At 35.2% G+C, this 14,155-nt stretch overlaps 1 protein-coding gene across 4 annotated transcripts; it reads left to right on the top strand.

Moving 5' to 3' along the window:
- Positions 1–288: 288 nt before the first annotated feature.
- On the top strand, positions 289–13,114 carry LOC116336909 (M-phase inducer phosphatase). 4 transcript variants are annotated; one of them, XM_031761117.1, is made up of 11 exons: positions 289–687; positions 4,305–4,891; positions 4,962–5,815; positions 5,973–6,771; positions 6,852–6,949; positions 11,137–11,260; positions 11,323–11,532; positions 11,688–11,809; positions 11,922–11,945; positions 12,021–12,295; positions 12,700–13,114. In XM_031761117.1, exons 2-11 carry the CDS (start codon positions 4,318–4,320, stop codon positions 12,830–12,832), a joined length of 3,213 nt encoding a protein of 1,070 aa, XP_031616977.1. In that variant the 5' UTR covers positions 289–687; positions 4,305–4,317; the 3' UTR covers positions 12,833–13,114. The 4 variants fall into 4 exon arrangements, with proteins under 4 accessions (XP_031616977.1, XP_031616979.1, XP_031616978.1 ...); XM_031761119.1 differs by having other exon boundaries at positions 289–690; positions 4,307–4,891; XM_031761118.1 differs by lacking the exon at positions 289–687 and adding an exon at positions 2,735–2,975 and having other exon boundaries at positions 4,307–4,891.
- The last annotated feature ends 1,041 nt before the right edge of the window (positions 13,115–14,155 follow it).

Here is a 14,155-nt window from a genome sequence, read left to right as displayed (position 1 = left end):
GCCGATTCCAAAACAGCTTGCGCATGCCACCCCAATCACATATACATGCACTCCATGTTCAAGTAGGGGGAAAATATAGCAACCGAACAAAGACAACTATACAACTCGGCTCTTTGGTGGCACAAGAGGGATGAAATTGATGTGAAAAGGACGACAATAGAAAACAATACTTGCTGACTCCGTTCAAGTTAAAATGTCGCCAGTATCAAATGCCATAGTGTATTTTTTCCATTTAAAATAGGATAAATGTTGATTAAATTTCAACGTAATTTCATGTTTGGTTCGATTCCATTCAGTGAGTTGTCTGCTGGCGATGTATAAACTTCGTATTATCTGCCCACAAATCAATTTTTGATTCATTTAATATGATCTACATTCATTCGTTGAATGGATGATTTGTGATTTTACGCGAGTATTGTGTAGATTTTTTTTGTTGTTATCGTATTCGTTTCCTTTGAAGTGAGTGCTTCGGAAAGTGAATTTTAAAGACAATTCATAAAAGCAAAATAGCAAAAAAGAGAAACAACAGCTCAAAGGAAGGAACGTCTCGTTCTGAGTGTACGGATTCATGTGTCAAGTGAACGAACGGTGAATTTTGGTGTGCAAGTTTCATTTTTGTGTCGAACGTGTCAAGTATTTAATATAGATTTTCTTTCCTGCCATTCAAAAGCTTCACAGCAAAAAAAAAAGGTTCGTATGAGTAGGCTGCTGCTGTTGTGGCTACTGTTATTTTATTTTTATTCATGACATTTTCTATACATTCTGTCATGTTGCATGGAATGAGGACAGAAAAATGGAGAGAAAATAAATTATGGCAAACAGAACAGTCGGCCTTTTTTCGAAACAAAAAAAAATGGATTCTACATCGTGTTCTACTGTTCGGATTCATTTGTATTGATTAATCAAAATCGTTTTCTATGGATTATTTGTGTGAACGCTTTTTTCCATATACATTCATAATTTGTCGAAAGAAAAGAAGAGAAAGTGGAGAAAAGGCGAAAGAGAAGATGAGCGCGGGCTCAAGAGTCAAGGAGGAGCGTGGGCTCAAGAGTCGCCATCAAAGATCAATTTTATTGGTTTTGCTTTCATTCAATTTCGTCATTTTTCACTATCGTCATTTTCACTAACAGAAGACTGTTATTCTGTTAACAACAAAATGTAAAGGAAAGAGAATGTAATTCCCACAAAATCACCAATAAATTTACCATTTGGCTTTGTCCGTGACGTTCAATGCTACGTAATAAACTGTCAATTTAACTGTTGGGTCATAAATTTCGATTTATTTGCTGATATCGTCATTCTCGCATATTAGAGACATTGCTGTCATTTACTTTAGACCATTTTACCACAATTGACCAAAATAAGTTTCCGATGGCATTGTTTTAGTTGGAGAGTTTTTAAATTTAATAATAACGTTTTAAATTTCAAAAGTTTATGGTTGGTAATTAAACTATGTCACTGTTATTTACAGTATCGTTGAATTCATTTTAGTATCCCTTTGCTACCAAGAGATTCTTTCACTGTCACCGACTCTAATTTGATCAATTAAAAAAGTCCCCAAGAGATTCTTACATGTCTGACTTTTAAATAGAATTATCGCATTATGTAGATTACGATGGTAAAATTATACTCTCTCTCTTCTGTCACATTCATAATTTGTATCTTCTTTTTTTAAATAAAAAATCTAGAATTGTGCCATGCATACATGTAATTTGCATAAATGTCATAAATCTTCAGACCAAAACAAAAAATGCTCACTTCTGAACAAAAATGCTCACTTCTGACATAGATCATTACAATAAATTCTCCAAAAAAAAAACTCTTTACTTAACATTTTTGTTGAAATGGAATTCGTTAGACTGCGGCAGTCAGAAGTGGTTGGGCCACAGTTGGTTAAATCATGTTATAATAAAAATGAAGTTTTCGTGTGTTTCGCTGTCAAACATTTGTGCACATCCCAAAAATAAACCATTCAGCTGAAATGAATGCGAAACGAAATGACGCACATGAAAAATACTCTATCTGTATAAATGCAAAACAAAATGCCATCAAATAAGAAAAAAGAGAGAGAGAGAAAAAAAAATTGGAAAATATCACCACAGTCTACAGCACAGATACATGCACACACGAAAATCTTCAATTCCACATAATTGTTGGCCGGAATACGTTTTTTCCATGCACAAATACCATCGCGTTTCGCATTGTTGGGGTGCGTGCGTGTGTATCAATGTTTTGCGTTTAATATGATATCCCAGCACAAATGGCAAATATATTGCAAAAAGCCGTCATTCAATCGCAAATACAACATGTTTGTCTGTATGCCGTGCCACACATTGCACGTAAATTTAAATCGTAGCGTGTACACAACAATCATAATCGTAAATTGTTCGAATGAACGAATTGCATGGCACCTACGAAATCGAAGACGTACCAAGTCAGTCTTCTTACTTCATTAAACCAATTTTTCAATTCATGAACGGGAAAAACAGCCATTTGTTTCACACACATTTTCTATCCACACACGTTCCATTGCTACTACCCCACATTTTAGAGCGAGCAAACCAGAACAGCTATATTGCCGTCTCATATCGGGTGACGGAGCTTGCGCAATACAGTATTTTTTTTGTTCTTTTCTTGTCTGTTTATTCCGGGATTACGTTACGTTGAATTCGTGCTACCAACTTGAAGTGCTGAAAAAAGACGAAATCATTTCGCCATCCAGTTGCGAATCAGCCACCCTACGGCTATGTTATGTGTATTTAACAGTAATTTTGTGCTTTGTTCACAGTAAATACGATACGAGTGTTTGTAAATAAATAATAAAATAAACTTTTTGTAAAAATAAATGAAGTGATTGAAATCCTTTGGGTCAATCAATTGAATTTGGTACAAAGACGATTAAATAAAGTGGGGTTGTAAATACAATTGAATCGAGACGCATTCCGACACCACTGAAACCATGAAACCATGTTGAGGTATTTGCATCAAGGATTTCTATTGTAAGGACTGACACCAAAGGCGAGAATATTAACACTCAATGTCTCTTACGGACGAGAACAACAACAAAAATTAACCACTTTATTAATCGATGGCATTTTCTTCAATGTCTTATTCATGTCATACTTTAATTAAAAACTTTTCGCAAATGAATGATTGTGCATTGAAATTGAGTGTGCAAAAATGTCAAACGCGTCGTAAAAATCAATAATCGTTATATAATATGCAGTAAACCGCATAAACGAAATCCAAAAAGGAAAACGAGAATAATAAAAAACTATATGAAGGGAGAGAAAGCTTAACCAAACCGACACCACTGACGGCGGAAAATAGTTTTTTTTCCACCTCTTCTTCTTCTTCGTCCATATTCTATCCCCCAAGAGGTGGTTTTTTCTCAGCCATAAAAGCTGTGTACATGTCTTTATCTCAATGCTAAGCGCTGCATTTTTCATTCAATCTTTTCCACGCCTTACATAAGCAGACACACCATTTGTGTTGAGTCAACATAGACGTTGTCTGTTTCCTGTTTTGCGTTGAATTTTTGATTGGCTTTTTCGCTTTACATTTTGACTTTTTCGCTTCCGTAATTCAATTTTCCGTTTGTTGTTGAAATATTGGAAAATTGATGTCATTTCACTTCCCGAAATCAATGATTATGGTTCGCGATGCAGTGCAGCAGGTTCAAAGTAATGCAAGGACATGAATGCAACAAGGTTTCGATTAGTTTTTTATGTGCCAGCCGCGCCGCACAACAGACATCAGACTTTGAAGTGCCATTTATAAAACATTCGCATCGCAGAAAAAAAGTCCGTGAAATTCCACCATTTTGCCAGTGAGCAGCAGTCAAAGTGGCAATTTATTTCATTTTTTTTTGTGCACAGCATCGTCCTAGCGCAACATGAACATATTTGCCAATGTTTCATAAAAACCGCGTTGAACAGGCGACTTAATTTAATTGAATCCATCAAACGGACGGTGAAAAATAAAACATACTGTTAAGCCATTGCATGACCCATATCAAGTGCAATTTTCATTTTTATTACTTGCGACTAGCTCGGTCGCTTTTTTTCCACATACATTTTCCGAGTGTGGTCATAAAATAATAATAGTTTGAAAATAAATAGCAAAACATGGTTAAAAGTGTATTGTTTTCCTTGTAATTTGAGCTTAACAAGCAGAAAAAAAGTGTTTTTCTCATTTCATGTTGTCCCTCGTCGATTGTATTTTGTATTCAAAACATTAAACAGCAGCAATGCATTTTTATCGAACGAAATGAATAATTTTCCATTTAAATTCCAATTTATTTCAGCGAACAGCAATATGCGTTTGTACGAATCGTTGAGTTATTTGAACAACAACAACAACAATAATAATCACGCCAACGATAACAATAATATCGATCGCGGTTGCCACTCAAATGGTAATACCGTGAAAACGTTCACATCGAACGGAAAACATCAATCAAATAACGACAGCGTAATTGGTACAGCACCAAAAACGGCAACCACCACCACGGCATACTTTGAATGCAGCGATTCGATCGGAAGTGATGTGCTGAATTCAACCCGAAATTGGCAACTGGAAACGGAGTTCAGTAAGGCATTAGCGGCATTAAATGAAACGTATTGTTTTTATGGATCGCAGAGAAAGCTGAAATCACGAGAAAATCTTGCTACAACTGATAACGATGATGATAATGCGAATGGGAATGATGTGAATCACAATGAATCTTTAGATTTGACAAAAGACACCGTCGATTTGATTGATGATTCATCTTCGGATATTGAAGCGGAAGTCAATCGATTGATTAATCGAAGCAATTTATGTCGACAGAATTTCGAATCACATCAAATCAACGCTCCCAATACAGAGGAGCAACTTATGGATGAAGAAGGTAAACACAAATCAAACGAAGTTTTATTTTCAAATTTACATTTAAAAGAATTTTTTTGTTTTTCTTGCAGAAGAATTTTCATCATTATCGATTTCAGCGTCGTTGAGTGCAGAGAAATCACCATATCCACGTGGAATAATAAATCCAAATTATCCCGGTTTCCAACATTTAGCCCATACATTGTCCGAACACTTTGTTGATCATCACGCAAATCAAATTGGCAGCATGTCGGACAGTGATTTTTCCGAAGTTGACAGTGATTTTCCAAGTGAAGGACATAGTACGGAAAATAATAATACATTTGCATGTGGTGACGATTCAAATGGAAATAATATTGTTGAAGAGAGTGTTACGCCGACATCAAAAAATGACAATTTAAGCACAGTTGAAGAGATTTTGCGCACCGTTTTTGAATCAAATTCATGCCATTTGTCGACGGCCATTGAAATGTTTACCGAAAAGGAATTGGCCAATGAACAAACGGACATTGATGCAATGGATTATTGTATAACCGATATTGATGCATGCGATTTAAAAACGTATTTGGAACATTATGATGATGGTGGAATTAATATTACAAATATTGAAACTTTTGCTAAGAAGATTGATTCACCAACCACAAACGAACCAGATGTTATTAAAAAATCGAATTCATGCGAAAAAGGCTTTGAGCAGCAGAGCGTTGATAAGCCGGATATTTTGCTTGATGTCACTGAGCCGGTGCCATCGAACGGGGAAAAGGAAGAGCCAAGCGCATGGAGCATCACTCCGGTTGACATTGTTGGCAATTTTGAACAAGAAGTGGAAAGAGAACTTGGATTATTGGTTACGGGTTATAGAAGCAACAGTTTCTCACAAGATGATGGCGATGTAGTTGATGCATCAATTTCCAGCAAAGAAACGAATGACAAATTCATGGACAAGGTACGATTTTCTTTCCTTTCTTTTTTTTCACTTTTCCGGTACACACCTAGTGAGCAAGGGAAATGTAATGTTTTTTTCATCAAATGATGGATAACTTATAGAAAAACTTAATCTTAACAAATAAAAAAAAAAAACCTTTATTTCGCCCTTCTTCTAGATAACCGATGCAGTTCTATCAAATGCTCATGATATGCTATCAAAAGCATCGGTTTCGGCATCAAAAGATGGTAAGCAATTAATTAAAGAGGATTCGATGGCAAAAAATCAAATACCAACGGCAATTGTAAAGCCAAAATATCAGCGATCATCGTTCGATGACCGACAGCTGCCAACCGTTGCATACATGAATGAAGACAAAGTGGCTTGGTATGACAAACAATCGAATAACGCTCAAACGGAACCGATGATAAAATGTTCGGCTTCAGTGACGGTAGCAACACACCCAAAGAAAATCCATTTGCCAGAGTTTGATCGCAAAGCAAAAAAACATATGACTAGTGCGAAATCCGCCCACAATTCAGCTGTAGATGAGAATACAATTGCAGCACACAAGACCAATGAAGCAGTAACATCAGCAGCAGCAACGATAGACAATACGAAATGCTCATCAGACGGAAAAGAGTCGGTTAGTTGTGCGGACACAAATCGCAAAGTTGTTCATAAATCGAAGAAAGCAAGTGTTGCCATTGTACAGCCACGTAAAAAAGAGCGTATGGACGAACGTACACTGATGGAAACCATTGTGCAAATGCAAATCAAGAAAAATGCACTATTATACCGGGGCCAAGGCAATAAATTTAATAATAACAACAACAATAAACCAACAGCAAATACAACGTCATCACCAACCAATCCGACCAACGGCAATGTAAAGCATTTCAATAACAACAATAATGGCGAAAATTGCACAAATTCCGAACTCAATCAGGCGAAAAAAGATCAAAAAGAGCATTCAGGTAATTGTCATAACATCATTTAAAATATTTAAAATATTTAAAATATTTTTATAACATAAATTGACTCTTCATTTCAATAGGTTGCTTTGATGTCTACAATATCGAGACAGCGCTTCCGGTTATCGATTTGGAAACCATTGCAAATCATCTGAAATTGGTGAAGGAGGACGATCGACGCGTATGTATTTCATTTTTCATAATATTATTGAAAGTGATTTCAAGAGCTTCGGAACGTTTCTAGTGGACTATCAATTAAAAATACCATTATTATCAACAAAACTGTACATGAATAAGTTTATATATTATATCTGGTGTGAATTGTGCTGTGTTTTTTATTTTTGAGCAATGTTCGCGCACGCTTTTGATAGATAATGTACGAATGCGGTGATTGTGCTATACCGTCTGGATCATCGATGAAACCAGTTCACTGTGATACATTTTCTGCTTGAGTAATCAAGCATTGCACCGTAAATACACAGAACGAGCGGTATTATCTGGAATATGACGGCAAAACAAAACAGCCAACACTCTTACGGTCAATATTTACATTTAATGAGACAAAAAAAAAGAAGTTATTACCCAATGCCGAATGTTCTATTTCAATATTCCATTTTTGAAGCGATCGGATTTATTTTTCTAAGACGCTTTCTGAGTTTTTTAAGTAAAAATCACTAGTCGAGTTATTAACGACTGTAATCCCATTACTGCGAGTTCGCACAAGAAAATGTATAAGAATTTAAATCAGAATTTAACCTTAATTGAAAATCCGTACGGAAAGAGTGTCGAGTGATTGAAAATGTAGAAAATTAAGTTTTGAAGTAGGCGTCGTTGATTGAATGACATGCGTTTGATTTTCTTATGCTTCAAATCTTTGATTACTACATTCAAGCGGAAGAGAGCAAAAAAGAGCACGTACAAAGCGAGTAAAAAGTCGCGACTCTTTTCCGTTAACTTTAACACCGCAAGAAACAATTATTTTTTTTCGAACGAACAAAAGACACAAATGGTAAAAAAATATCATCGCGTGTATTTTCTGTGTATAGTCGAATATCTACAACATTCAACCGATCGTCAAATACATACAAATTGATCATTGCAGAATTTCGACTTTCTCAATTAAATAACCTTCATGACCAACATACACAGTAATGATTCGGTTGTTGTTGTGGTTGGTTGTTGTTGCTATTTTTTTTATTGCTCGCACTGCTCTAAACCATTCTTGGCGTCTCATTCGAATCAACGGCAACAATCAACAAAACAAAGAAATACACTACTCTAGTAACACAACAATTCCGTCGTAATGATCGTATATGATGTTTGAAACGCTTCGTGGCACGATCCATTCTCTGTTGCCGCTGCTATATTGCTTCGAAAAACACAACACAAAGAGCGCTCTTTACATGCCACAATATGGCCAGCGATTGTAGACTCGCGGTGTCAGTCACAGTTTGATTGGTGTTTCAATCGCAACGCGTTTTACAAACTTGCGAAAAAAAATACGCAAATTAAAAGAGAAAAATAAATTCCATTTTGGAAAGTTTCAGTTTTATAACTTCAACTATGAGAAATATATTGAAGCGATAATAATGTAGAAATAAAATTGGTGCTTAAATTAGTTGCAATTCTGCTGAATGGAGAATATTAAGTTGTGGCTCAAAGCAGAAAATTGAATTCAAATACGAAGTTGTTATCTAGCCAAATTGAAATTTTGTAAAAAATAAAGATCACCAAGTCAATATTCATCGGAATGATCAAAGTAGAAAGAAATTCAATGCTAAAACGGTGTTTATTTAAGTATCATTGAACAAAGAAAATTAATCGGTGGCTGTGGAATGTTTCAAGAGTGAATAAAACATGTGTGCTGCATTTTATTACGAGAAAAGTGGTCCAAATTTTGCGATCGGTGAATCGATAAATGAACCAACGTCATTGTGTTCGCTTCCGTATTCGTTTGATAAGCGACACTATAAGAAAGACTCACGTTTTGTAAACGATCTCTACACACTGACCTATGACGATCACGAAAGTTTGGACAGTGTTCGTTTGTTCAGTACATTTGCAACACAAGTAAGTGATTTTTTTTTACAATTTCCATTGTTCACTTTTCTCGGGCGGAAATAGTGCGGTGAAGTCAGGTGCTTTGTTATTTTTCGACAATTTCCGACGCACAAAAATGTAATAAAGAGTGAATGCGTGACACACGAGTGTTGTTTTAGAAAGTTCAGTTTTATCTCGTTGTGCACGATGTAATACGCTCGATCGTAACATCAACAATTGTATCAAATTCTCAAATTCAAACCGAATTGGTTACATCAATCTGGTTTTTTCTGTGTCATTGCAAGTTTTTTGCTGCTGTTTTTGTGACTATGATGACAATTCGTATTTTTTTCGTATATACAAAAAATAATAATGAGTGATCTTAGCTTCTGTTCGTCAAGAATTTTACTGAAGCGAAACAAATTTGCGTGATTTCGCGTAAAACCTTGAGAAATTCGTTGGAATGACAGACGTTAAAAAGCGCGTTGCAATTTTGTAAAAAAAGAGAAACTACAAAAAATGTAATGGTTAAAGGTCGATTCCGTCAGTTTCCAAAGTCAGCATCAAAACTATCTTAATTCGGCAAATGATTGAAATGTTAAGTAGGAAAACATCAATTCGGCTTGGATTCTGTTCAAGCAGCTGATCTTGAGCTGTTGTAATAAAGCGAATGAACTATGCGGAACGAATTTGTTTGCATTATTTTCATCGCTTAAAATCAACGGACATTTTATGGGCAATATAGATCGACCATTTATTATGGCTGTTGCTCAATGAATAAAACATTACATACTTTTATTATTATTTTTTTATTTGCCCAATAGTCGGAATTGAACTGAAACCGAATGAATGAACAGCAATATCGAGCAATATGATTCATGGAGTGTTTATCTAAGAGATTTAAAAACGATATTGAAAATTGTTTTTTCTTTATATTACATCCAAAGATCAACTTTGTTTCGATTATTATATCTTTTTTCAGCTTTTCTGCTGATATTAAGTGTAAACACAATGTACCGAAAAGAGAATCCATGCAACGAACACAAGTACTTTGTTTGAAATTGCTTACAAAACAATTTCGATGGAAGTGCACAAAGTAAAGGAATGAAAATCACTTCGACACACACACACAAGTACACTGGTCGTAATCAGAGCCCCTTTGCCTCATTTCAACGAAGTATCATTGCCATTCATGAAATGTTTGAATTTTTTTGCTCACGTACACATTCACAAGGCGATTGAGTTTGGTGCCTTTATTCATTCTTCCTGAAGGTGATAACTATGCTTCACTGTCGGTAAATGTTGCTTGAGAAACGCACAACTACACATACACACACGCACAGACAACGAACTATATGAACGAAAGCATATCGAAAAGAATCACATCTGTCGTTCCGTATAGCACTGAAGGCTCTATTTCGTCGAAACAAATCGAGCAGCTGTTTGTTTGGTGTGCCTGTTCAGTTCCTTGAAGACTGTTCAATATGAACATAGTGCGCTTGTTGCGCTTGTGACGCATTCGTAGCATTTTTGCATTCCTTAACACCAATAAATAAATACATTGTGTTTAATTAAGTGAAATTAATATGTAATTTTATCTCGATATAACGCCAACGTAATTAAAAATTCATTCGGTTTGCATAAGCATTTTGTGCCATAAAAGTTATTAAGAGCTATTGCGTAGCTCACAAATAAATAAGAAAATGCTCGATAACATTATCGTGAATATTAGAACGATTTTGCCGATAGCAAAAGCAAACAATAAACGAGATGATACACTCGGCGGAAATTATGCAAACGAAAGTGCCATCGCATTTCTTGAACAGAGTTCAAATCGTGACTATTCAAGTGATAATACAACCGATCAACGAACAATGTTGAATGCGGTTCGATCATATTTCAGTCAATTATATCGGAAAAAACCCGCATCGGGCCATCACGATAATGATATGTTACCAAGAGTGTTCAATTATACGGATCTGCAAGTCGATTGGGATCCCATCGAATTGAAGACAAAGGAAAAATTCATCGAAGACTTTGACAATGTGATTGAGAAATTTCTACGCGTTATTAACGTTAACGACACCGATTTATCGCAACGGACTGGACTATTTTATGTATATATTACTTTAAATGTTCTTTTGTTTTATTCATGTGAACTCGGTGTTCAAATTGAGGCGCAATTCAATTGAAATTTTATACGTCGTGCAAATCGTTATTTAAAATTTTAAATTTCTTTAAACCTTCTTTGTACACCCGATTGAATTTTGATGACTTACTAGCCATTCCGTTGCTTTAATTTAATAATGCGCATTTTATATTTCGCAGAAACGAAATGATCGCGAAGAAATTCGACGCCGTTTGGCGATGGGCGCCGAAGATGATTACTTGACGAAAATTCAAACGACAAAACCAGCACGCAAACCAAGCCTACAGACACGATTGCAAGAAGGTAAACATTTCAGTTTGAAAAATTTATTGTCTCCAGTTACAATTAATATTGAATTTTTTTAGGAAAAAATCTTCAAATTTGTTTCGTTAATGATGCAGCTGCAGCCGACGGTGATAGCCTCAGTTCCGACAGTGAATCTTGCCCAAATCTATCAAAAGCGGCAACACATAACAGTCAATCATCAAGTCGTCATAGCAATACTAACACAGTTCAACCAAATCCATACAATTCACGACCATTATCTATGAAGAAAACCACTTCACAGGAAAAAGGTACAATTTTCAGAAGAGAACTATGTCACGTTACTTTTAAAATTTTGGTTCGATTTTTTGTTGTTCAACTTTTTTCGTAAACTCTCAAAATTGAAATGAGTCCAATTTCGCCAATTAAAATGAGTCTGAAAATATGGTTTTCGTTTCCACGATAGTTCGATCATCAGCTTTAACATTGGACGCATTGAAAACGGACGACGATCCAAAGGAGATTGACTTCTTCACGAAACAGGCACGACTTCAAATTGAAGCAAGAATGGCTCTAGCTCAAGCCAAGGTAATCGATCATCGAGTATTTTCGTTAGATTTTTGGTTTTAAATGCGCAAAAAAAACATGATATTCGTACTAGTATCCCTTTTAACAATGTTTTTTTTTTTTAATTTTTTAGGATATTGCACACATGCAAATGGAGGTAACTGAAAATTCGACTTGAGATTGTAATTAAGACTCAAAATGTACTAATTCCTTTTTTTTTCTCGTTTTTTAGATGGAACGTCAAAAGCAAATGGAATCGCCAATAACCAATATGATTCGTGGTACAATTGAAAAAGTTGGATATAATTTTCCAGTGGGTAAACGTCGTGTATCACGTCAAATGTTAACCGACATGAATTTGACCCAACTGCAAATCATCGTAAATGAATTTCATACACAAATCGAAAGTCTGAATGAGCAATTGGTCAAATACTTAATGGATCGTGACGATTTACACATGAGTCAGGATTCAATGCTCGTCGACATTGAAGATTTAACTCGATATTTGTAAGTGATTCAAAATCATCGTAATTTGTGTTCATTTCATCACTCTATCAAATATTCTCACTACATCCAACTTTCATTGATGTGTCTGTCGGAGTCTTTCATATTTCATATGCTTATGTGATCATAATATCCACCATCAAAATTCCAAAACAAAACCAAAAGTTTTGGATTCTTTTTTCACCTGAAGCACGCATTCATTTCAATTCAAAGAGTTTTTTTTTCCATATTTTTCTATTCCATTTGTCGTTCATCATTTTGTCACTTGTCTTTATGTTTTTTTCCATAAGTTTTCACTTACATTGATTTTTACGCAATGATTTCATTTTCAATTTCGTTTATTGTTTATGTTTTTTCTGTTTTTTTTCCCGATAATTTCTGTTCGTGTCCGATTTTGGTCGGGGCAGAGGTGCAAAAAAGGATCCATTCGCTGAACGCAAAACAACTAAGAAATACCATTCAATGAAATCGCCCAAATATATGGTTTCAAAAAAGATCCAGCCGCAACCGAGATTAGCTAGTCAAATTGGAAAGTCTTAAACACAAAAAAAATAAAGGGGAATAGGCGGAACGATTGAATTTCCTAGCAAAAATTGGTTCAACATTGGTTGTTAAAAATACGTAGAGAAAAAAAAGAAAAATTTGCTGAATTGAAAATCTGTTTTATTTTTCGATATCATTTAATGTTATTATAATAAATTTAAGCACATTTAGATAGATTGATTCCGTTCCTGATTAGATGGCATTTTAAGTTTACTATACAATTTTTCTTCTTTTGTTTTCCAAATAAAATTGCTTTTTCGTCGCATTTTTATTGATCAATTCTATTCTATTTTTCAAATATTCGTGTTATACATATGTGCAACAATATGATTTCTAGATGGGTCAAAGATATTAAATCACCATCGCAAAAAGTGCAATTGAAATAGTGCTCTTTTTCAGAGTGAGACCGACAAACGTAAACGTAAAATATGTAGTTACGCTTCATCTTATGGACAGAATACAGAAATCATCGTTCACACCTAAGAAACGTGCACGTTGGGCAAGCAGCTGAACTGTAAATAGTATCCAATAAAATAATAAACACCTTTAACTTTATTATCATTCATCTGTTATTCAACTATTTAATATCAATTCAAACCGGATAAATCTAGTTCCTCCATTCTTCAACATTCCGAATTCAATTTTTAAAGAAAAAAAACTCGACCGTGTTACGATATCGATATTTTCAAAAGAAATACCTTTCCCGGAAAAGTAAAAAGACTCCTTTTTCTAAGGAAATTCTGAACGAGACTATGTTATCAAAGAAAATCAAAGACTGTTTCTCAGAGCAGAATATGTGAGGAGGAGCGCTCTGAGAAGCAGAGCTCCCGTCAGTAGGAGAGGACCTCTTGTTCCCCACCGAACAGGAGCTCTGCCTTTCAGAACGCACCTCCTCACATATTTCGCGCTGAGAAACAGTCTTTGAAGAAAATTAAGAGACAAAATGACATGAACATGAACAACTACCGTTAACATGAATAAATGAAAAAAAAGAACCGAAATAAACAAAAATATAAAAACTGCATGAAATGGTCTTCGAATTTTCATCGAAAACATATGATCGTAACACGGATTCTACTAGTAGATTTCAACGTTCCTATCATGTTCCTCTTTTTTTAGAGTTTCCGGTTAAAATCATTTCGTTTTATTTTCATCCATTTCAATCTAAACATCAACTACATAACAATTATTATTCAACGATGTTCTATTCAAATTTGTATGCCCCAGGGATTGTTCCTCTGAGGAGGATGAATGGTGAGGAGGAAAATGAGGAGGAGGAGGAGAGCGAGGAGGATCCTCCTCCTCAACTGAGGAGGAAAA

Source organism: Contarinia nasturtii, unplaced genomic scaffold, assembly GCF_009176525.2.
Source record: "Contarinia nasturtii isolate CC-2019 unplaced genomic scaffold, AAFC_CNas_1.1 Cnas_scaffold_220, whole genome shotgun sequence".
NCBI classification, from domain to species: Eukaryota; Metazoa; Arthropoda; class Insecta; order Diptera; family Cecidomyiidae; genus Contarinia; species Contarinia nasturtii.
This window is presented reverse-complemented; position numbering and strand designations above follow the sequence as displayed.